A 26,091-nucleotide genomic window follows, 5' to 3' on the forward strand; every position below is an offset into this window, starting at 1 on the left:
ATTTATTATTGTATTTTTCCTTTTTCTTTTATGATTGTTAAATGTTTACAGAATTTTTCTAATATTATTTTTATATTAAGTATTTTTTTCTTTTTTAACTATTTTTATTGTATTTTTGTTTATTTCACAACTGTATTTGTTGCAGTGCTTGCTAACAGCTGAACTCGGTCTGTTGTACTGTATTGATTTAATGTGTTCCTGTACTCTTATTTTTAGTGGTCTTTTTGTTTCATCTATACATGTATTTGGATTTGTACAATTACAATTAAATTTATGTACTATGTCACTTTTTCTAATTTATCATTTATTGATTCATTTTTATTATTTTTTCTATTTATAATTGTTTGTTTTGTGTTAGTATGTTCTGGAACTAATTGAACATTATATTCTATAAAAACTTTTTATCTTTTCAAATACAATGGTGCCTTGTAGTTCAGATTTAATTAAATCTTGGAAACTGTTTAAAAACTACTCTGAATCGTTCAAAGTCTGAAGCAATTTTTTCCATTATAAATAATGGAAAGTCAATTAATTCATCCCCAGACCCTAAACAATACCCATTTCAATAAACTTAAAGCAGCAAATATACATAATAAGTAAAAATAACACAATCGAATACCCTAATAATAAATTAAAATTAGAAAACAATAAATAAAATATATAAATACTGTGTAATGAAATGAAAATTGTATTAACTAGTTGTATACCATGAACTTGGCATCTTAAACATGACTGCCAGATTGGCCACATGTGAATCACTTTCATGCTTTTGTGATAAGTTCCTTTTTCATTTCAATTGTTGATATTACAACATTCCTCTTAGATTTTGTTGCTTCCATACTCTTTTTGAATATCATTGTTAATAAGTAATGGTTATATTGCATTCAATAGAAAGTTTTTGCATATTATTAACAGCTGTCTTTATTTAACATAAATGTATGATTTAATTATAACATTCAGTTTATAAAGGACATTATCTTACATTATTGCTAATGTCAGATTGTTTTCTTTGTTTAAAAGCTTATTTTAAACTTATTTCTTTATATTTTGTTTGAATAACACTAAGTTTAAATATCTTCAGATAAAAAGCATATGGACATATGCTTTTGAGTTTTGGAAAGGGTATAATGCCATACAAACAATAAAAACAATTTGTAATGTGTATGGGGAAGATGCTATTAAACTTTGAACATTAAAAAAGTATCATTCAAGAAATTTTGAGCTAAAGGATACAAAACATACAGGAAACCCAAAAGGTTTTGACAAAGAAAAATTACAGGAAGAAATAGTTAAAATTCAATAACATAATATACTGTATATAACCAAACACACCAAAATAAGAGTAAACAAACAGTAACACAATACAGTATATTGTGGACTAAGGAGGAATTGAATGAGTGCAAAATAATTATTATATACAATATATTATTTAATTTAATTTTTTAATTCTTTCCAAATGTAGTTAAACCCCAAATTTCTTCTGTAAGAATGGCCTTGAATTATATTATGCTATATACTTTATAACTGCTTATAAAATCTGTTAAATAATTAAGGATTCCAGTAATATAATGGTTAATTTTCCTATATTGTTAATATATTTAATTTAATAGTTGATAAAATAACTCTTAATATGTGATGCATAAAATATACTGCTACTTATAATTTCTATTTCTGTATTACTTATTCTTTAGTCAAAGTAGCATGCAGTGCTTTTGATTAATCATAAGATACAGCACAACTCTAATAATTTTTAAGGAGTCAGTTTACTACTTGATAAAATGCTTTTTCAAGATTATTATATCTCATTGTCAGATCCAAACTTAATAACAACATTAACTAGAACATACAAAACATAGGTTTGATTTAATGTTGTTATTAAGTTTGGATCTGACAATGAGATATAATAATCTTGAAAAAGCATTTTATCAAGTAATAAACTGACTCTTTAAAAATTATCAGCATTGTCTTATGGATGCTATAAATATGGAGTCACTTACCAACAGAGAGCTTCTTGATTAAAGTAAGAGTGATGCAGATTACAGTGAATTAACTATTTAAACATTTTCATATCACATATATTAAGAATAAATAGTAAAAGAATTTTATTTCTTACATATTACAATTATTTTTTTTTATTAGTATTTAGCCTATACCTGTGGATTAATTCGAGGAGCTCTTGCTAATCTTGGAATTATGAGTGTAGTTACAGCTGATGTTACAAATCCTCCAATATGTAAGTGAAAATAATCAAACTAAAATATACTTTCAATTTTATAACCAAGAAAATGATATAACACTGCATAAAAATTTCATTTTCATGATATATATAAATGATTACTTGCCTATATATTTTAAGTACCCATAATTGCTCATATTCAGTAATAATAAATATACAAAGACTGACCATTTAATTTGCAAAATAATAATACATTTTTCTTTACTGTTATCATCTGAGTTGCCTTACGGTTTGCTTATGCTCAAAGTAATCTCCTCTGACTTGTACACACCTCTACTATCAATATATTCATATGCTTTCTGGGATCTATTTTTTAACAAATATTGAAAGATGGTAATTTTGACTTCATGTACCTCCTTGTCTGATGCAAAACTGTTACCTTTTAGACCATTTTTGCATTCTCAGAAACTGAAAAAAAAAAACCATAAGAGGCTAAAATCATAGGGAATGTAGCATGGACCTTTGCTGCAATTGATTACTGTTTGTCCATTTCTTGAGGGATTAGACCAAAAAGACATAATTGAAATTTATGTCAAAATATACCATAAGATGGCAGAACTAAGTTTTTTAAGAAATTTATAATACTACAGCTTTTAACAAATGTTTCAATGGTTATATTTATTTTACATTTTTATTATAAAAGAGAATAAAAACAGTAATGTTTTTTTTTATTTCAGGCCTATTTTTGAAGTTACAGCAGTTAGTGGTAGAGTATACATAATTTATATAACTGAGAAATGGTAATTAATGAATGGAATTTGTAAAACTGATGAACCGATGAATAATAATCACATGTTGGGATAAACTTTTGATAAATGAATATTTTTAATTTATTTTTTATTCTTTGCTGTTACAGGATGCTACAAATGTGTAGACTTCTCTATATTGTGATTGCTTCACACTCATTGACAGAATTTATTAATTAATAATCCTCTCTTTGTGAGAGATAGTATCTTGGTGGGGTCAGTTTTATGTCATTTAATTCTGAGAATGTGAAGAGAGGAATGCAAGAATAGGATAAAGAATGTGTTCTAGAAATTATGAGTATGTTTTCTGAAAGAAGAGTACAATATTTATTATATGTTTATGAAAGAAAACCACATATAAATGAAAATCTGTAATGAATTAAGATGGATAAATGAAATATTTTATCATTGAAAGGAAAAGAATATTTTGGGGCAATGTATAATGGCCTATAAATGATAAAGATGTGTAAAGATGAAGTGTGTAAATAATGCTCCACTATATGAGCTATGCAATATTGGAAGTATAATTTAACATTGTCTCATGAAGAAACTGCTTGACATTAGCAAGTTCTGGATGTTTTTATGATTGTAACAATAAAATTTTTCTGAGACTCTCAGTTCATGCTTCCTTATTCAGAGTTGTTTGAGGCACAAAATGTATGAATACACATTCTGTCAGAGATGATGCAAGAGTAATGTCTTTTGCTTCAAAACAATTGTCAATGACAGATTATTTATAAAAAACATAATAATGAAATTGAGAAAGGAATCAATTAGCACTTATGGAATCTAGTCACGATGCTTCAGAAAGGGTACAACAAACATATGTATTTTCCCATAAATTTGTATGGGGGGAAAAAACTGGTTGTATGATTTTTTGAATTAAATGATCAGCCATTGTAGGATTGCAGAATAATTGTAAAATTTTTCTTAATTCTTAAATTTATTAATTTTCTATTTGAAATTTGAATAATTTAGCTTTAGAAAAAAACAACTCAACAAATCCAATTTTTGATTAAAGCCAGATAATCTGATGAATTATTGGGCTATGATTAGTTGCCATTCTTATTAAAATTATCACAAGATGGTGACTTAACTGCCTACCTCTAGAAAAAATACATCATATCTAATTATTAACTTAGCTTAATTATAGCCTAATAATTTGGTAGATTATTTGGCTTTAGCTTTAGTGAAAATAAAGTTAGACAGATGTTTCATTGTTTTAATTTATTTTAAACTTATTATAAATCAAAGATTAGGGGCTGTCCATAAATTACGTAAGAGTGATTTCGGCCATTCTAGACCCCCACCCACCCGCGTAAGAAACCGTAATATTTTCTTTGATCCCCCTCCCCTTCCCTATCTTACATAATATTTAGGCATGATTTTATAGAAAGATTTTTAAAAAATTTTTTATGAAACTCTGAAAACCTTATGTCCAAAATATATAATTATTAATTAGTTAATTAATATGTACTATTATTTGTTAAAGACTTTATGTGAACAAATTTAAAAATATAAAAATTTAATGAATTCAAATGAACAATTTATTTTAAGAACTTTATTTTTTAATTATTAACAATCCTTTTATTATTATCATCATTAGTCAATATCATAATATTCATTTTTATATTAATTTTAATTTTCACAAAAGGATGCAGAAAACTTTGACAGATCGACTAGCTAGTAAATGTGTGAGATAAGCAGAGGGTCAGGGGGGAAAACCTCGCTGACCACTTACGCTGCACGGGTTGGTAAAACCCGACCTCGTTGTCGTTGGATGGCTAGGAGGGCAAAAAGTGAATGGGGAGGTGCGTCAGTAAGTCGACAGGCATCCTTACTTTGACAGAAGACAGGTTTTACAAACTAACAATAAAGGTTTATTAGATAACAAAAGAGAACATACAATAAAGGTACACATACAATAAAGATATAAAGATAACTACTGCTACAATGCAGATAAAATATCCCTATCACTAACCGCGATATACCCAATAAAGTGGTCACATGTCTAACTTCTAGTGGGAGAGAGTTTACAAAGTCTATATACCTTAATATGTGGTCCGATGACCGTATGCGACGACCTCCTGGACTATGGAAGCTGGATCAATCTTACGTCCGGGACTGGAGACACTGGATTCAGACCTTCCTGGATGATCGCCCTCTTTCCAGAGTCGATTGGGTTTTTATACCATCGTTGTTGGCACTGAGCCAGTCTATTATTTAATGCTCGATGACTAATTTGCTGTCTCGCGATGATTGGGACTTTTGTTTTCTCTTTCTGATCTGATTGCGATGACTTGGATTTTTGTTTTCTCTTTCTGATCGGATCGGATGTGTAATCAACATCCGATCGATTTCCTATCGAACTTGCGGGTCATGAACCCCCTTTTAACTCTCGAATTTACGCCCTCAAAACCTGCGGGCTCACAAATGTGTCTGTTGCCATATTGATTACATCTTGGCTAAGGCCAAGAAAATAAACTACTGTACATGCTGCTAAAATATACTAGGTGCATCTGGGGACTAAATCATAAAGCTTGTAAAACTCTATATAATAGAGCAATACAACCAATGCTACTTTATGCAGCCTCTAGCTGGGATCATGTAACTAGTAAAAATTCAGTAGCAAGTAAATTACTCTCTCTTCAAAGACAGTTTGCCATCAGAATTTCAAAGTGCTGCAGAACTGTTTGTACTAATGCCTCTCTGAGCAGAGCTCCTTCTTTTGCCACTATGTATTGTAGAAAAGGTTCTAAACTACTACGTCAGAACTACAAACATCAAAGGCTCAACAACGGGCTCTACTCCTATCTAAAGCTGTTCATATGCTATCACATTGTAATTATCCTACTATCTCTGATCATCACCCTGTAAACAAGGTTATCCCCAGGGTACATTTGGTGTCATCTGCTTCCTCCATGGATAACCATGCAGACATTAATATCTACACAGATGGGTCTTCATGTTTGCTCAAGTATCTGTATCTTCCACCAAACTGACATATTTTGCTCAAAATATGTTAGAAGGTATAGATACCCCCAAATATCTGCATCTATCAAGCTGAAGAAGATGTCTACCAAGCTGTTCAGTGTGCCACTTAACTACCAAACAAAACTCTGTCTATCAACATTTACAGTGATTCTCAGTCTGTCCTAAAAGCTCTACTAAATCCCAATTGCAATAGCAATAAAATCACATATATCCAATACCATATTAAAAATCTTGTTAATAAGATAACTTTTATATTTGTTCCTGGCCATACTGGCATACTAGGAAATGAAAAAGCCGACTTTGAGGCAAAGTCAGCTGCAAAGGAAACTGACTTGGACTACACTCACATTTCTCTCTCATGTAGCAGCCTTAAAAATTACATTCATGACAACATTATGCAAAAGTGGAATCAACAATGGTTGAGCAGTAAAACTGGTAGAATAACAAGACTTTATTTCCCTAGTGTTGAATGCAGGTTCTCATCACCACTTAGAGATTTAACATTTGCTACTGCTCAACTACTTACTGAGCATGGTGATTTTAGAAGCTACCTGGCAATGTATAACCAGACAAAAACTTCCTCTTGCTCTACAGAAAACCTAGACACCATCGACCATATGATCTATCATTGTCCAATTTATGATCAAGATAGACTTATTCTGAAATTAGAAATCTTTACGCTTGATTTCAGGTGATCATGTCCACTCAATAAGCTTGTTCAGAAGCCACTGTTTGATGCTTTTTACAATTATGTTCAAAAAATATGGAACAAACGACTATTCATAATTTCTAATTTCTGGTTTTACATTTTAGTTTTCACTAAAAACCGAATAGTAATTTTATGTTTACCTTGTATCGTGTATTTTGGTTTATGTATTCTTAGTGTTATACACCCATAGGAGTAGTGCACTTATTCTAATATAAAAAACAGAGAGAAACCACTACACAGCCCATGATAAAATATGTGTAGAGCGTGATTCCGCTAGCATTAGTATTTTATCATGTCACATGAGATGGCGTTAGTACGAGCGCTCTTAATAGAAACCGCCAAATTGAAGCCAAATTCAAAACTCCACCACTCAACGAGATCAAAAAATAAAAATGAGAATATTACGTAAGACGAGATCTATTACCCCCTACCCGAGTAAGAAATCCTTGACCCCCACCCACCCCAAAATACCTTATGTAATTTATGGACTGCCCCTTATATTAATATATTTAGAATTAAAAATTAAAATTAGCTTCCTTAGATATGTAGTAAAAGTGAACAAAATCCATTATATTTGGTTTAAGAAACAAATGATTTAAGTTATTAAGCTATAATTAATTATAGGGAGTATTTTTTTAAACGTTTATTTATTAATTCTTTTTACCTCTGTGTCTTAATGTTTTATTTTTTTTTTCTTTTTATATTGTCTGCTTGGACCTTGTTTATAAATAGGACTTATTATACTGGTGTAGTTTTATTAATTTAATTATTTAAAATCAGGTTATTATTTGCTTAATATAAATTTTAATTTAATATAAACATTTTTTTTTTTTTTTAAACCACACAAGTATGTTTATGCCTTTTCCAATATACTGTATTATATTAATAAACCTTTCCTGGAGTGTAAATATGTACTTAATTCAATTTGTTTTTTTTTTTTTAATTTGGTGAATCTTATACATTTTTTAATTCTGCAATTGAATTTTAATTTCTACAGTTTTTTTCTAAGATTGTTGATTTACTTTTCTTTATAGATAATGTTAGATATAATACATATAATTATAGTCAAGTTTCTTCTGAACTGTAATTAAATCATTGTATAATGTATAAGTGATGATTTTTAATTATATTTATTGATACTAATTACTAATTTACTATTGAAAATATACTCTAATAATGGAATTCTTAAATTCTTATTTTATACAAAAGAGAAAAAAAGTACTGTAGAATGATAATGATGGCTCGTGAAAATCTCTATAATGCATGCAATTCTTGGAAAGCTTTTCTATTTTATATTTTATTCAGTTGCATTTAAAGACTTGTCAAAATTTAAATTATTAACATAAAATTTCTTTTGTAATAGGTAAATGAAGTTGTTAGTTTAAAAAAAATGTCTTTTTCATGTCAAATATAAAAACATATTTTATTAAAAGAAATATTTTTCAGTCTACCTTAAAAGATTTTTTTCTGTTTCGTTTGATAAAATAAGGTTTTTTTAGGTAAACATAATAAATTTGAAAATTAATTGGAAATATGTTTTTACAAATTAAGTGCAATTTATTGGATAGTTACAGAAGAAACTTGACAATAATTGAGATGAATGTAATGGTTATCAAACATTACAATATTAACAATGATGCATGATTTGCAACTGACATTACAGAAATGTGTTTTATTCTCTAGAATTATAGAATATTATAGATGATATATGTTTTAGAAGTAATAAAACCAAATTTTTTGAAATTTGAATATTTAATTAATATACATAAATACTGTATTTACAGAAAATTTCAATTCTTTTTCTGTTAGAAAAAATTCTTAAACGAATCCTTCTCAAGTCTTTCAAATAAGACAAAAAGTCATTTTACAAGCAAGTTTGAAGTCTATCAGAATTGTCATTATTTTGTAATATTTTCAAAGTATTCATAATGATTTGATATTGATACATTCTGGAATATCTGTTTCATCAATTTTAATCAATAAAATAAAAAACCATTTGATCATCCAGCACAGATTCTTTAATATTAAGAACATTTTCAAATGCATTAAGCATCCATCATCAGTTACTTTCTTTAAATCGAATGCAAAATTCGAACAAACATTACGTAAACTAAATTTTAAATAAACAGTTATACAATAAAAATTAAAATTAAAATTAACAAGCAACTAATAAAAGCGATAAATACAAAAATTAATGATATGCTTAAAGTAAACAAATAAAATAATTCGTCCAGGAATATTCTAAGTGTAATCATGCCTTTCATATAGAATTAGGCCAACACGTCACAGAAGGACTTCCAAGTGGTGGAAAGCCTATCTGCGTCCCTATAATTGATGCAGTGTGCGTTCATCTGCGCCCTGTGGATTTCCAATTTTTCCAAAAACTTTATCACATGTTTTGGTGTAGTAGCCTTGATGATGGAGGCTTGGTCCCAAAAGACTGCGATGCCCTGTGTCTTGGCATAATTAGCAAGGACTGTACTATCAACGGTTTTGTTCACTGACTACTTATGTTCATTGATTTTCTTTTTCAAATTCCTCAATGTCGCCCTATATACACCATGTTAGAGTTGAACCTATGGTCTCGTAGCAGTATTGAGTATATTCCTGTTAAGGAGTTACATTTGTAATTTTTCTTCTCATTTCTTAATAGCTTGTATATAGTGGGATTGCGTTGATAAATGATTTGCAAGTTCCTACTCTTGGAAATCCTCTTAACAAACGGCTTAAGAAAGGGTATGTAATTGAGGACCACTTTTTCTTTTTGGTGGTTTCCATTCTTCCCACACACAGGATTACGATTTTTTTTGATGAGAGCATCTATTTTTTCTCCTCTGTAGTAATGCTGTAATGCTGTTATTCAGATATATTGTAGCTTTTTAAACGTATCACAAATGTCTGTACAATGCATGTGTGCTCTCCTTATCCAAGAGCGAAATATTGCCATTTTGATATGCTCTGGATCTGCCGAATTCTTAGGGATAATGATGGGGAAAGATGTAGGTTTACGATAAATATTGGTTCGGATTTCCCTCCTACGCAAGTTATAGTTAGATCCAAAAAATTAACGCTGCTACCACTCTGCTGCTCCAATTCCAGTTAAACCATAAGGGTTACGGTTTATTAGATCTATAAAATGTATAAGATATCATGTTGTAATAGAGGGAGGATACTGTTTTCCAGATTACGGAGTACCAATTCGCAGAGTATAGATGACATAGGGTTACCCATCGGTACACCCTGCCCTTGTAGATAAGTTTTATTCTCGAATCCAAAGAAAGATGTGTGACATATCAAGTCCGCTAACTCTAAGAACATGGTATTTGGTAGCATTCCTAATACTGGCGAATAAAAAGTCTCTCAAGGCACAAAAGCAAGGAGGCAGCTTGATCGAGGGGTATAATGCCTTATAATCCAAAACTGTCATACATTCCTCATTCATAAGCACAACATTTTCCATCTTTCGGATCAAATCTACCGAGTTTTTTTTATTGAAAAAGGCGAAACTTGCATATTTCTTTGTATAAATTTAACAAGTTGCTTTTCTATCTTGAAAGTAGGAGCATTACACTTTTCTACTACAGGGCGTAATTGCAAACCCAGTTTATGGGTTTTTCTGAAGGCAAAAATTCTTGGAGTTCTGGGAGCTAGTAAAGTAGCAGCCCTTATACCCAGAAGATTCGCTAAAGGAGTTAGGGTAAATCTTCTCACTCTTTGTTGTAATGTCTCTAAATAATTATTCGGGGCAAGAAGACACTCAGTGCTGTCGATGTACTCATACAGCTTTTCTCTATAAGAGCTTCATTTGATGAGTACATGACCTTTCGATTTATCAGCCGTTAAGAGAACCACATCATTTTTTGGAGCCATTCTTTCATTTCTTTAATGCATCCTTGGAAAAGTAAAGCCATTTTGTTAGTATGCTTATCTTTTTCCACATATAATCTCATTTCCCATCTGCAATAATCCTGTGTGGTTAAATTCATGCCCTTTATGAGATTTTCAACGTTTGGTATAAGGTTTTCTGGATGAATTAGCGGTGTTGAAGCAAAAGAAGGGTCGTATTCCAAGGCATTTATCAAACATTGAGGAGGAGTAATGTTGTCCCAAGCAGTTAAAAATATCTCTTTTTTCACTTGGGGTTTTATATTTTGGCACTTAAATAGCCATTTTATCTTTTTAATGTACATGTGCTTCAATCTCGTTTCCAAGGAAAATTCCAAATTGATCACCCTACAGTTAACCTCTTCTAGAATAGCATGATTCTTCTCATATATAGCCTGATCCTTCTCATATATTTGTAGTCTCCAGTAAGCAAGTATACATTTATTTATTCAGCAATTTTTTTTATCAGGAATTTGTTTTTATGGGTATCAACATTAGAAAAATTTCTTGATCAGCATCTATATAATTTATCTCAACTGAGTTTTACTGTTTGCAAAAAAAATATTCTATTTACATATTTGTATGGTTTTTTTTTCCTGTTAGAAAATAATTGAAGGTAATTTTAGTAAGTTATTTTTCTGTAGGATTCCATTTGAAATTTCAAAGCTTACAGAAAGGGTTGAAAATACCTTGGAAAGGAAATATTGCAGAAAGATGGCATGGATTATAAAGAAACAGGCTCCCAAAGGGCAAATACGAGATATAAAGCCATACATCCTATGGGACCAGATTGAGGTACCAAAAGAGGTAGAGAAGGTGTTAAAGAATGGGCCCAATTATGTTCCTGGTGACAAAAGCGAATGGGAAACTGCAATAGCTGAACTGGAAAGAGGGATGACCGGCCTTAACGAGGTTGAAAGAGATTATTTCAGATGGAAAATGGCATTTAGAAAAAAGAAAGAGGAACTAAAAATGAAGGGAAAAGAAAGATTAAATATGAAGTTTACAAAGGAATGGATGGCAAGAGAGCAGCTAGTGTTAACAAAAGCGGATAAGACTAAACAAATGGTAATTATGAAAAGAGAAAGGTATAATGAAGCCATCAAGGATTATATTAGGAAGACGGAATGTGATATTGTGGATGAAAAGATTGTAACGGCAACGAACAACAAGGTTAAGCGGCTTGAAAGAACACCACTCTCAACGTACCTGCCATTCTTAAAAAGATCGCATAATCCTAACCCCCGAATGCCACGAATATTTGCGTTCGCGAAAACACATAAGGAGGGCAAGGAGATTCGGCCGGTAGTTGAAAAATGCAATGCACCAACCTTTATACTGGAGAAGAGATTAAAAAAGTACATATATGAGGAGATGGTGGAAAATATGTATGTAGCGAATGATCCGAATAAGGTAGTAAAGGAGTTGCAGGAGTTGGCTTTAATGAACGATGAGGTGGGGACGGTAATGGATTATGAAAGCATGTACCCGTCCGTGAATCTAACATCATGCTTCAATGCCCTTACTGAATTTTTGATAGAGCATAATCCAGGGTTGGCGGCGCATGTTGAGGACTTGAATGGACTTGCGGATTTGATGTGCTATCAATCATTTTTTGGATTTGATGGGGTGACATACAAGCAAAAGAAAGGTGTCCCGATGGGAAGTCCCATGTCGGGACTCCTATGCGAGTTAGTAGTACGTCAACTAGAAAAAGATATCCTAAGATCATTTGAGGAGTACATTGTAATGTACAAAAGATATGTGGATGACGTATTGATAATTTGGAAAGATGAACGAAAGATTGGAGATTTTTTAATTGCTATGAATGACAATCCGCATGGGTTACAGCTAAAAATGGAACAAAAAAGCCGTACGCAGCTCCATTTTCTGGACATAAATATAAAATTTAGAAGGGGAGATATACAAACTTCAGTATATTTAAAACCAACGCTTGCGCCCCTATATATACCGGCGTGGTCTAATGATCCGTTCAAATATAAGATGGCAGCGTTTAAAGCGCTTATTAAAAGGGCGTACGTATATTGCACAGATGTACGAGATCAAATTAAGGAGATTGACAGAATTAAAAAAGTGGCAAAACAGTTGGGTTATAAAGAGAGCGTAATAGGAGGGTTAATTAAGAGTTACAAACAGCATAGACACAGAGGATTTAATAGAGAGGATCGGATCAGCAAGTTCACGTACGACAGAAAAATGGAAGGAGTGATAGAAGAGTTATGTAGATATAAAGGCACAAAAATGATTTATAAAAGAGCACCAAGCATATACAGATTACTTAGAAATGATAAGGACGCAATGAGAATGCAGGATAAGGCGGGGGTTTATAAGATTCCATTTGAGAACGAGCAATTAGCGGTAACAAAAGAATATATTGGAGTAACTAGACGTAATTTGGCAACACGTATAAAAGAACACAAATATGATGTAAAAAAAGGGCACAATAACACCATTTTGGCGATCATGGGACAAGAGGAAGGAGCGAACGTAAAATGGGATGAAGCGAGAATAGTAAAGGCAGTCCATTCACCTACGATTGCGTTAGGGATGGAAAAAGTAGAAATATATAAGAGTAAGGTGGAAAACAAATGTTTAAATGCAAAAGACGCAAATAATCTTCCAACGGCATGGAAATACATAATAGAAAAAGAAATGGGATTAAAAAACCCGTAGAAAGGACATGGCAGCATTAACTAGTTTAATCTATTTTTGATACAATATTTATTTATTTATTTATTTATTTTTGTTTGTTGATTAGTAATGATTTTAATGTGTTTGTAGTTGGTTTAATGTTTAATCCGTTATTATTTAAACCGTTAAAATTTGTAAAGATTCGAAAAGTTTTAAGTGTCGCGAGCATTCGAAAGCTTTATATTCGAATTTGGAAATGTAATAAATTTTTCCTGAAGATGACCTATAAAAATTAGAGTTGAATTACTGTTTGCAAAAAAAATATTCTATTTACATATTTGTATGGTTTTTTTTTCCTGTTAGAAAATAATTGAAGGTAATTTTAGTAAGTTATTTTTCTGTAGGATTCCATTTGAAATTTCAAAGTTATCCTCTGTTCCCCTAAGAAAAAAAAGCAAGGAATGACATAATTTTTGTTATGAAGTTCCTTTGAAATCATAAAAACTGAAAAAGGATAGTTTACATCAGTCAAGCTTGTAACACTTTATGTAGAATATCCTGTACACGTAACATGAAAAGTATTATTGATGCATATGTGAGCATAAATGAAAACTTTTTGGCAATTTAAAATATTCTATTTATAAATCACTGTATATCATATAAAGCTAATTATTTATGAATAATACTTTACTATGATACAGAAATGCATTAATACAGATCTTTTACTCTAGATTTCAATAAGTAGAAATAATAATTGAAAATTTGCATAAAAAACTAAATTGTTTCTATTCTTGCAATGAATATCTATTCATTGCAAGAATACTAAACCATGTTAAATTTACCATACTTGATCATTGATTAAATTACAAATTATATATTCTGGTTATGTATTGGAAGTAATTATCAAATGATTATTTTGCATAATATGCTTCCTGATCAGGAGAAAACTAATTTGCTTAGATTAAATTTAAAGTTAGAAATAATTATTATAGTTGGCAACCCCATGCATGGGACTTTTTAAGGGTAAGGTTCTAAATAACATTATTTTTTTTCTAATTTAGTTTATTAATTTTTATAATATAGGTATAGGGAGTAATATAGTACAGTAGACTAAGGAAGAGTTGAATGGATATGAAATTAATACAAGTTATATGCAATATACTATTTTATTAATGTAGTCCAATTCTTTTCAAATGGGTGGTTAAACTCCAATTTCCCTGTGTGTATGGCCTTGATATTTACTCTACATTTATTGTCATATTCTAGATCTATATCTAAATCTCCAATGATAAGTGATGTCTATATTCTTAACCTCCAATGATAAATGATGTCTTCAAAAAATTTCACAATCCTAAAACCTTGTAAGAAAACATTTGTTTAAATTATATTTTAACAATGACATATCTAGTAACTGATTTTGATTATATTTAGACTATTATATATAAACCAGTGATGTTATTCATTTTAATATTTATCATAGTAGATCTTCTTTTGAATAAAAAATTAATGATACAAATGAATTCAAAACAGTTCAATTAAAAATTCAGTAGTTCAATGAAGAAATAATCTCAATAATATTTAAAAAAGGATGAATCAGCTGATATGTAGTAAAATTGATTTTTTAAACTCTTAGCTTTACAGCTTCAAAAATGGAAATTTGTATAACTAAACTGTATCTAAGAATAGAGATATTCTTCATGTTTTGCATGTATTTTTCAATATTTTTACATTAAAGTTTTAAACATAGTCAAACCTCAAGTTTCGAACTTATTCGTTTCTAAAAGTTGTTTGAAAACTGATTTTGTTCTCAAACTGAAACAAATTTTCCCATAAGAAACAATATAAAATGGATTAATCTGTTCTCGACCCCCAAAACAAAGCTTTTTTTTTTTTTTTGTTTTTTTTTTAGCTATATTTCATGCATAAAAATGCTTATAAATGCAATATAATATCATATATAATATAACATAATCTATATTTATTTTATATATATGGTTATCCCTTGTGCAACACAGTTTCACTCTAACTTGGTGCAAAAAATCAGGAAATCCTCTGCACAAAAGTTCACACTTTTTAAATGCAAACTCAGTTATTTGATATTTTTTCTTATTCAAGTAAGCACGTTTATTCACTCAAGTTTGCCCATAGGTTTTAAAATATTGAAATTTTTAAATTATTTTGTGCTTTTCATCAGGTTTATTTTAATGAAAACTGATAGGACAAGGAAAAAAAAGATTTCACTAACTTTCCTATCAACCAGGTGTCGTTGTTGTTTCTTTCAGACTAGCCCTTAAGATTGTTACTGTTTTCTTTTTATAGATTAATCTTTGAACTTACCTAAATATGTTAAAATAAACTTTACTAAGTGTTCGTAAACTTTTTTTAACTGTAGCTAAGCAATCATTTGTAAAATGATGAATGAAATACGATGGTATCTCAGTACTCGAACAATTTGGTATTCAAACACAAATTCTGGAAAAAAGTTGCTCGGTACTCAACTGAACAAAAGCAACCCACTAGAACAAATTTTTGATTAATAACATATTTTTATTTTGTCACCCATAAAAAATTTTTTTATGGTAAAAATAAAAAAAATATGGAAATGTTGCTGATACTTCTAATCAAGATCAACAAAAAAGCTGAGATGATGATACTTTGTAAAAGAAAACACCTTTATTTAACTAAAATTAATATTAACGTGAAATGCAATACTTTTAATTGTGATTTTTAATTAATTATTGATTGCTTTAATAAACATATTTCTCTTAGTAATGAAAAGGAATAGTATACTTTTGCTAACTTCTGGAACATAACCCTATGTTTTGCATTAGTCCTTTGTTTCGTATAGCACAGATTTGCATAACATGGCACTTTTTTCAGAACATAAGTACTATGTTATATGAGGGATATCTGTATATTAAAAGCAAAATGTTTCATCACTTTACAAAAAAATGCTATAAATAGAGACTTCAACTCTGCCCGGATGAAATATAACGGAATATAACGAAACTGACGACAAGTATTGCATCCACTCTTTCCGAAATATTATGTTTCAATTGCTTTGATTTAAATGTTTATTAATTAATTAAATTTGGTTTCAGTGTAAAAACCAGAGTTTTAATTATTATTTTATTAATCTTAGTTTTAATTAACTGGTTACTTAGTATTAATAAATATTAAATTTAAATATTAATATTATAATGTATAATATTATGTTAATAAATTTTTGTTATTTAATCTGAGATAAGCATTTTTAAACATGAATTCATGGATGTCATTTATATTACATGAGTGTCAGTTAGTGCAGGTTTTTTAATTAATTTGATTTAAATTGAATTGTGACATGAACTGGAAGTAGTGTCTTATCCACATGCTCATTGAAATCTAACTTGAATAATAACAATGTCATGGATGGTTTGTGCCATGACGTCTAATGACGCAATGTAATCTTGGCACTACAAACTTCTGAATTGGTAGTCCTGTTGTTGATTGGTCAGGCCATCAACTTTCTTTAACACAGGAAGTATATGGAGTCTGTCTCTCTCTAATCTGTGGCCAGCTCTTGTCAAGTTATCATATGGCAACTGGAGCAAATATGGCATTCAAAATTTTGTTCATAAACCTAATTGTTCACAAAGTGAGGCATTCAAAACCCAAGGTTTGACTGTAATTTACTTTTAAGAATTTTATAAAAGGAAACTGCATAGTTCATACATTTCTTGTAAGAAATGTTTTGTTTTTTAAAATTATTATATATTTTGAAACTTACAGTATTATCTATGAAAATTAAATAGGATTATATGATAGTGTCACTTAGCATATCGTTACTTTGGAAGAAAACTGGCACAACTCAAAATAACTAGTTTTGAGAAAATCCCATTCAAAGATTTAACTGAATATCACTTATCACTTATTCAACACTCACATAACTGCTTCCTAGTGGCCAAATACGCAAGTTACTTTTATGACACTTTTACACATCAAAATTTACTATTTTCATTTTGATTATGATATAATCAAAAAATCACACTTTTTTGAGTTGTGCCGGTTGTTCTTTTCAAAGTAGCGATATATGTAAGAATATGCATGTGCATAGCTAATTCATTTGAAACTATTATAGCAGTCCCTAATAAAATAGTATTAACACACTTCACGCCAACATAAAATAAAGAGTAATTAACACATTTGTGTTGCGGCGTTATTAACAGTTATTTGAAATGTTTCACATTTAAACGCAAGTACTTTCAACAACTTACTGTTGTCATCTTCAGCAGATTTCGCCTGAAGATGACAACAGTAAGTTGTTGAAAGTACTTGCGTTTAAATGTGAAACATTTCAAATAACTGTTAATAACGCCGCAACACAAATGTGTTAATTACTCTTTATACATATATCCATTGATTTAATATGTATATATAGAAAATGTAATGTCATTAAATATTATCAAAAATTATATCATCTTAATATAATATTAATCAAATCATAATTATAATGTACAGTATTAAGAATGAAATGTATTGAGTTTTAGACATTTAGTATAATAGTGTATACATAATATTAAAAAAAAACAATTATAAGCAGTTCTTCATACTTTCTCTTTTGTACATAATACTTGAATACCATTAAATTGCTTTTCATAATCTAAATTCAGACTTTTATATATTTTCAGCTGACAAATGAAACTTTTGATATCATGCATTGGCATTTTCTGACAGTTTTAGTTTCAGTAACAAAATTGTTTGTGAAAACTAATTTTATAGTCTATTTTCTGTGTAGTCTGGTTTTTCACATTTTCACTGTATAAAAGTAAGTTTCCTCCTGTAATAAGAGATTTTATAATTTTTCTTTCTAGCTCTTTGGGAAAGGAACTTCTTTACAACATTTAACTCTATTATTCTACTCTTTGGAATTCGAATTTTATACGCATTTTTAAGAATGCATTATATCCAAATGTTTGGGGTCTACATGTCAGGGACAAATATTTATAGAAATGTTTTTTAAAGGCAACTTCTTTTTCTAAATGAATGAATTATAAGTTATAAATGATAAAATGTTATGATTAAATAGATAAAATTATATTTTAATCAATTTATTCATAATATAAAATTTTAAATAATGATACAATAAATTCATCAATTGTAGTTTTTTTGTGAAGCATTATTTTCTTATTTATGAAGTTAATCTTCACATCAATAGCTGAAACTTTTATCTAAGATTATTTAACTGACAATGATGATAGAAGAATGAATTATTTATTACATAAATACATACAAATAGGACATAACATATATAATTACGAGTGAAAGTGCAATACATTTTAATTAGTGGGAAATGCATTATTTGAAAGAATTGTTTCATTTCTACAAATTATATATATTACTATTAACTAGAAAGAATGTTTATTATAGATAAACATTCTTTCTAGTTAATAAATATCTAGTTATCTATCTTTCTAGTTATCTATAATAAAAATATTTATATTTTTATTATATTTTATTATATTATATTATTTTATTATATTTATTATTATTAAGATCACTATCATTACATAAAAATATAAATATTTTTATGTAATGATAGTGATGTTAATAAGTATAATGAGTATAATGTATATAAGTATAAGAGTAATGATAGTGATCTTAATAAGGTACAAATATCAAAATGTAGAATGTCAAGTTGTGGTAATTATAATTTATTATAATTAAAATGAATCAACAACAAAAGATAGAATATAATTTTTATTTTTAAACATTGTATATAGGATGTTAAAAGTCATAGTAAAAATTTTAAAGATGAAAAGAATACATTAAAGTAACAAGTCCTAGTAAAAAATGGGTTCTCAATCATCAATTTTCAAATAAAACTGATATTCTTAATTGTAATCTGCCAATGTCAGTGGGAATGCTTGTAAACAAAAACTAAGAAACCACTAAACATAATGCATTAATATAAAAAAATGTTGTTATAATTTTAATTCTTTCCAAATTTTATCTAGGAGAATTTACATCTACTTTACTATATTAGATGTTTGAAATGCTACCCATGCATTTGAATGCAACTTTGCACTCTTTTCATCATTACAGATGCTCTGATTATTTCTGATTTTTTAACAGTCATTTTCAAGATGCTGTTGTAATTCTTACATTATTAATGTCTATGGGAACTGAGTACACCAGGTCTTTTAAATATTCCCAAAGCCAGATGTTAGTAGATAACGAATATGTCATATATATCAGAAACAATTAATTTGTGGATTCATATTTACTAGGATTCTTTAATTCATTTTGAGAGTTCTTTTCTTATCATTGCTTTTCATAACTGGTAAGCTATGTAGAAGTTATGGTTGATATATTAAAACTGTGAATTATTTATTCTAATTTTAATCTTAGTAAATAAAGGATCTCCTATAGGATGTATAAAAAATATTTTTCTTAGTTATTTGATAAAAATGGATTTTATTATTTTGTAAGATCAAATCTCACAATAAAATAAAACTCATTATAAAATCTGTGTATAAATTTATTGCAATTAATATATGCAACAGATTATCTAAAGTATTTTGTATTCTCTTCTTGTTTTGATTTTATGTAAGAAAGTTGTTATACTTTAGTTGTAAAATTGTATTTCTGAAAATAGTAACTATAAATATATAAATATCTCAAAGACTGATGTTTTAATAATAATCCAAACTATTGCTGTATTGAATCAGGCTATTTTACCTCTACTATTAATAATTAAATTCTAAGTAATTTGGTACTAGAGTTAGTCCTGCTCCAGGCTTTCTTTTTTTCCAAAATATTCTAATTATTTAATAAATATTAATTTAATTATGATTACATTTAATAAGAGATGGTACCTAATGCCTAACTTCAGTACCAAATTACGTAGAATTTAATTATTGATAGTAGCAGTAAAATTGCCCAATTCAATCCAGCAATAGTTTGGTACTAGTTTGGCAGTCATTTGGCTTATTATAGTAACTAGAATTGCTGAAAATCACCTTCTATACTGTTGTAAAAACTTCACAGCACACAACAATATAGAAGGTTAGCCATATTTATTATAATAAAAATATTAACATAAATATATATTTTTTTAAAGGCAAATTTCAAATTCAAGTGCAAAGATTGTGAAGAAGTGAACCAATTATTAAAATAATGAAGTTCTTTATTAATGTATTAAAAATATATGCTGAATAAATTTCTTTTCTTGTCAAGAAAAGTTAATATCTTTCAATTGGAAAATGTATTGATAAAAGTTTAAAAGGAAATTTATCTTTTATTTAATAAGCTATTGTTATATAAGCAATTTTTTATTATTACAACACTTGCTAAAATATAAGTCATTAAAATTATTGCTTCAAATATTGAATTTGATTTCATATTTATTGAATATAAATGTTAAAAAAAAAACTGGTTAAAAATATCTAATTTACAATTATATTCTTCTTTCTTTTTGTTGTAAATAAAAATTAATTAAATTTTATTTAATAAAATCATAAAATATAACACAAGCTTATACATTGTCAATATGCATTAAGTGTAATTAGTTAATAAGTACTGGTACTTAAGTTCTTAAACTTTTCCACACAATTAAATTTGTATAAATTACTAAACCATGTTAAATTTACCATACTTGATCATTGATTAAATTACAAATTACATATTCTGGTTGTGTATTGGAAGTAATTATCAAATGATTATTTTGCATAATATTTACATACAGAAATATATATATATAATTTTGCATATTTATTAAAAATATATGTAGTTATAGTACCTGACATTAATATATTATGTATAATAAATATTTAAATTTATCTGCAATGACTAAGAGGTGTTTTGAAATGTCTACTGGTACTATTGTTCTGAGATGTTTTAGTATTTGGAAATATCTGGAATTTAAAACAACAAATAAATAACCAATTAATGTGTAATATTTGTATTATAAGCACACAGGAATTTAATTGTTTTGATTATGATTTAGATTAGTAAATAACGAATTCTTAAAATTTCAAATATCACTTAATCACTATTATTATTTATCTATAGAATTTTATTTATTAAATTATTTCTTTGTGATTAAAATTTAGAATTTGTTTAAATTGTAGAAATAACAGACATGATTACAAAATATCTATGATTTGACCTTGTTCCTTTCTAAAAGTCAAACTATTGATTTTTTTTAAAATTTTTTTAATTTGATTATCATTAATAACGCTTGCTTAATTTTAATTTAGAAAATCGATGTTTCTTCAGAATTAAAACTATAGCTGAAAATTAATGAATATTTATCAGTAAAATTTATATTTTTCATTTAAAATAGATGATTATTTTTTTAAACAATTTATTTTGAAAATTAATGATAGTCAGCAAATTCTGAATAGTTAAAAATGAATGTAATAAAAAAATAAAAAAGGGGATTTCCATATCAAATATATTAACACATAGGAAATCCTTCATTATTTTCTGAGAAAAATTTCGAAAAAACGTGTATTTGAATGAGTTATTACAAACTAATTTCATTATGAGAAGTATTTTCTCTTACAAGATTAGGATAATAATTACCAACGTCATAAAACCGAGAAAGTTTAGACTCCACCCTAGAATGTTTATATAGAGTCAAACGATCGATAACGACCTCATTCTATTGCAACATTTTCTTAAGTTATATAATAAAACTCTATAATTTTTTTTTTTTTTTTAACTACAGTAAAGAAAAAATAATAAATATGCTGACGTATGCTGGTGATGATGTGTCAATGCGGAAATGCAACATTACTGACCTTTGAATAAGCTTATACATTAGAGGAAAAACCTGATTCTAAGATGTTATTTAGAAATTTCTGACTCTTAGAAAAACTTTATTTGCTTAAAAATTACGTAACTATCGACAAATGCTTCCTTGGTTTATCTTCTCGTAAATTACTTTAGAAATGCTGTGTAATTTTTCTCGGAAAAAATCGATTATCTGCATGCGCCGAAATTATTTATAATTCGATTTACTGACTAACTTTTTCTGAATATATTATATCAGTTTGTCACAAATGATTGATTTTAAGATTAAATAATAATACTGTATATCATTATGAAATACGAAAATAGCAAAATCATATACTTCATAATCGGAGAGGAGGGATTGCTGAGCACATTCCACCAGGCACGGATAAAACCCAAAGTGATTCCAAAAAATTAACGTCTTTAAGACTGTGTTTTATTGATAAAGAAATATTCTACAGATTTCATTTGTTTAAAGAAAAAGCTACGAGCCAAAAGGATCCGCTCTACCCCCAGTACCCATACGGTCCTATTTATAACAATGTTTCTGTGTACATTGTTGATAAGATTACAGGTTAATTCTAATTTCATCATTTACATGTATTTCAAATTTCAATTTTAGTATCGTTTCTGAAAAATTTAATAAATTTCTTCAGAAAATGATTAATTTTACGATCGTGATAAAATCCAAAATTGTCAAGGAAGAATCATGTGTACTAGTTGGCTGTATTCCAAAAAAAAAAAAAAAATAAAATAAAAACTTAGTTATCGATTAAAAATTATTAGGTCTTCAGTAAAAATATATCATTCATATTAAATCTACGTCGAAAATAAAAAGTTCTAGAAGAACGTATAAATAACGACGATTTGTAATCTGATATTGCTATTCGTGATTGCAAGTTGTGTGTGAGACACTATGACTACATACTTGGTACACTAAAAAATATCCTGATTTACTCGTACATGCGATAATGTTTATTCTGTCAATATACTGGCAAAAATAATGGATTAACGTTTGGCGCCTTCTTAACCAAGAAGTAAATAAATCATCCTAAATATAAATTAATAACAAAACACAAATCGAAATAACATAGTTTGAATTCTAAGCTATAAAATGTCTATTTAACACCGAATTCCAAGCCAGTGTAACAACTAATCTTAAAGAACATTTGATCAGAGTTTTATAGTTTTAAATTTTGTTTTATATTTAGAATTTTGTTTGTTTCCTTTCGTTCTCAGTGAAATCATTCTGCTGAGCATCATTTGGTACTGTATAGTAAAACCTTATCAAAACATTTCGGGGGTGTCTAATAACTAAGATTTTTAAGATTACCTTAATTTCAATTTGTTAATTTTATCAATCAAATAATCTGTATATAGGGTGGAAATTATAAATACTAATTTATTCAAGTTTTTGATTTAAATATATTAGAATTTCTAGCCTTTTATTTGAATAAATTAAAATTGCTTTGATCAAATATAGTGTTCGTTGCTAATTTAGAAGATATTGTTGAAGCATCGTGTTTAACGTTTTTCAACAGAAAAAAGAACGTCGCAATTAAAGCTATTTTATTACTGTAATGTTTATATTTTAAACTAATACAATGCTAAAAATATCTAATCACTGTAATAAAATCTTTTTAAAAATATACGTTACTGAATGAAAACATTACAGTTTTTAATCTTTCTGGAGCAATTGAAGAAGTTTAAAGGGTAACAATTAATAATTTTAAATAAATTACAGATCAAAATACTAATGCATATCGTTTTCTTTATTGCATTTAATTTGTTTGAGTCTTTTAAATTGAAAAGCAAATAATATGTAGTATTTTTTTAATTCTTCAGATTTATCCGAAAATTACATAAAAGCAGAACAGTTTTAAATATTTTTGTCTTTGAAAACAGGTCTTTAATATGAATTTAACAATTGCAAATGTAAAAGGAAATAATATTTTATATTTTATAAATTTTCTTTTTATATTGTAAACTTAAATTGATTTTGAAGTGCAAATTTAGTTTAGAATTCATTAAGTTACAATAAAACATCACATAGTAGAAAGATCTTAGGTTGCTACTAAAAGTCTAAAATTATAACCTTTAACGCTGTCTTTTCATATCATTAGCATTATAATTTTTATCTGTAAATTATGTATTTTAAATTACATCTAAAATCTAATTCTATTATTAAAATTCATATTTTTTAAAATGTGGTTCAAGTAATTACGATTGTTTAAGACATTATTAAATATAACCATAATGACATACGTTTATTTAATTTTGATTCAAAACATATTTAATGACTTGTTGGATTCTGATCTGATTACTAATCGGACATTCGATTTGATTCGTCAACGTGAAGCACTAACATATTAAGATATTTCGACTTCCCTCACATTGGTGATCAGCAGAGCGGAGAGACGGACGACGTAATTGCACGTGCAATCTATTATAGTCTGAATCAATCGGATTCGAACTTGGTCTCTACGGCGGTGGGTTGATCATACATTTAAAAACAGAAGGGGAAAAAAAAATGTGGTTCCGCCCGGGATCGAACCGGGGACCTTTCGCGTGTAAAGCGAACGTGATAACCGCTACACTACGGAACCACTGTGAAGTGTACTTGTAAATAACCCATATAATTTGTATCACATTCTAAAAATTTCTACGAAAAATTAAATAAAATCAGGAAATAAAACTAAATTGTGATAAATATCGCATGCTATAATTGTCAACAGTTTAATGTATTAGATATTCCTGCAAAACTATATTTTAGTTATGTTGTAGACTTTCAGCATGATAGTAGCCACTTCTCAACATTCCACTGTCTTCCACTGTCTTCCATTAAAATAATATAATCATGAAAAGTTGAATTAAAATTCGCCAACTTTAAGAGGCGAATTTCGTTCGCCTTCAATAGTAATTTAAGTAATGCCAAACACCAAAATTGAAGGATAAAAATTATTTTTTTTTTCTTTAACTTTGGGGCCGGCACCATTTAAAACGTTATTTTCCTTTAGAGTTGGCGCCATACATGTCGTGGCATCAGCTCTATGAATTGTTAAGATTATGGTAAATGTTTGGTTTATTAATAAACACAACCAACAATAGAGTTATCATTCACTAGCCTATGTTTATTTAACAATTAACCTTAGCAGCAGTTAAAAGACCAACGAACTTGCTCAATGTCCTCCTCAGCTGGTTTTAATTTTACAACTTTTTTAACCGACACATTTGATATATAATATATATCATACTATATGAAAGTTAAGGTTATTATTTTGTCAATTTTGAGGCACTTGTCCTCAGAAGAAATCGATAAATATATTTGAGAGGTATGAAGGATCTTCCAACCGGAACCAACCAAGAAAAGTTAAAGGATTTAAGTTGGATTTGAACTAAGATCTGGTGGTAGAACTTATGGTCTCTCTGTGAGCCTATCGTCTTGGCAACTTTGCGATTGTGTGTGGCCGACAGTGCTTAATACGAAATTTATGACATTTGTGATAATGAAAATAATCTGTAAAAATTTGTAAGTTGAAAAACTACAGTTTTATTTGAAATTATATAATCATAACGCCAAAACGATATAAGTTTATAATCTCAATATCAAATTTAAAAAATCAGACCGTAGCTATGAGGTGGCTAAGTCTCCTCAGCTTTCATATATAGTATAGGCCTATATAATATACGCTTTTACTTTCACTGTTTCACTCAGGCTGTTTTACACATGGACCGTAACTGATAAACTGGTTAATCATTGGCACAGAGAAAAGATTGATATGTTTCTTCTGGTACAATGAGATAAAATCAGATTTTTCGTGAAATAAAAGGCTATTTAAGCTGTTTAGCCTATATTATTAAGACAATGCTTAGCATAATTAAGAAAAAATACATATACATTTTATCAATTATTTTACTGTTTTGTAAAAATACAGGAATCGTCAGTGTTTAAGCTATAACCAAGCATCACCAAATATAGTTTAAATAATGAGTGTGAAAAGATTTTATACGCTCAATTGATTTCATAATTATGAATCATAGAATAAACTTACAAATATTCAATTACTGTTGGGACAATTAAATGAGAGGAT

General features: G+C 28.4%; 1 protein-coding gene and 1 non-coding gene across 2 annotated transcripts in view; one reads left to right on the forward strand and one right to left on the reverse strand.

Annotated features, from left to right (window-relative positions):
- Positions 1-20,467, forward strand: part of Trs33 (trafficking protein particle complex subunit Trs33) — a 35,188-nt gene extending 14,721 nt beyond the window's left edge. The window contains exons 5-6 of the mRNA XM_067263813.1: positions 2,140-2,233; positions 20,325-20,467. Of these exons, the coding sequence (XP_067119914.1) occupies positions 2,140-2,233; positions 20,325-20,356 (126 nt within the window). The 3' untranslated portion in view covers positions 20,357-20,467. The remainder of the gene's footprint in view (positions 1-2,139; positions 2,234-20,324) is intronic.
- Positions 20,468-24,533: 4,066 nt separating this feature from the next.
- TRNAV-UAC (transfer RNA valine (anticodon UAC)) lies at positions 24,534-24,606 on the reverse strand. Its single transcript has one exon. It is a non-coding gene; the product is annotated as a tRNA-Val (tRNA).
- Between the last annotated feature and the right edge of the window lie 1,485 nt (positions 24,607-26,091).

The sequence above is a fragment of the Centruroides vittatus genome, unplaced genomic scaffold (assembly GCF_030686945.1).
Source record: "Centruroides vittatus isolate TY-2023 unplaced genomic scaffold, ASM3068694v2 contig_18, whole genome shotgun sequence".
Taxonomy (NCBI): Eukaryota; Metazoa; Arthropoda; class Arachnida; order Scorpiones; family Buthidae; genus Centruroides; species Centruroides vittatus.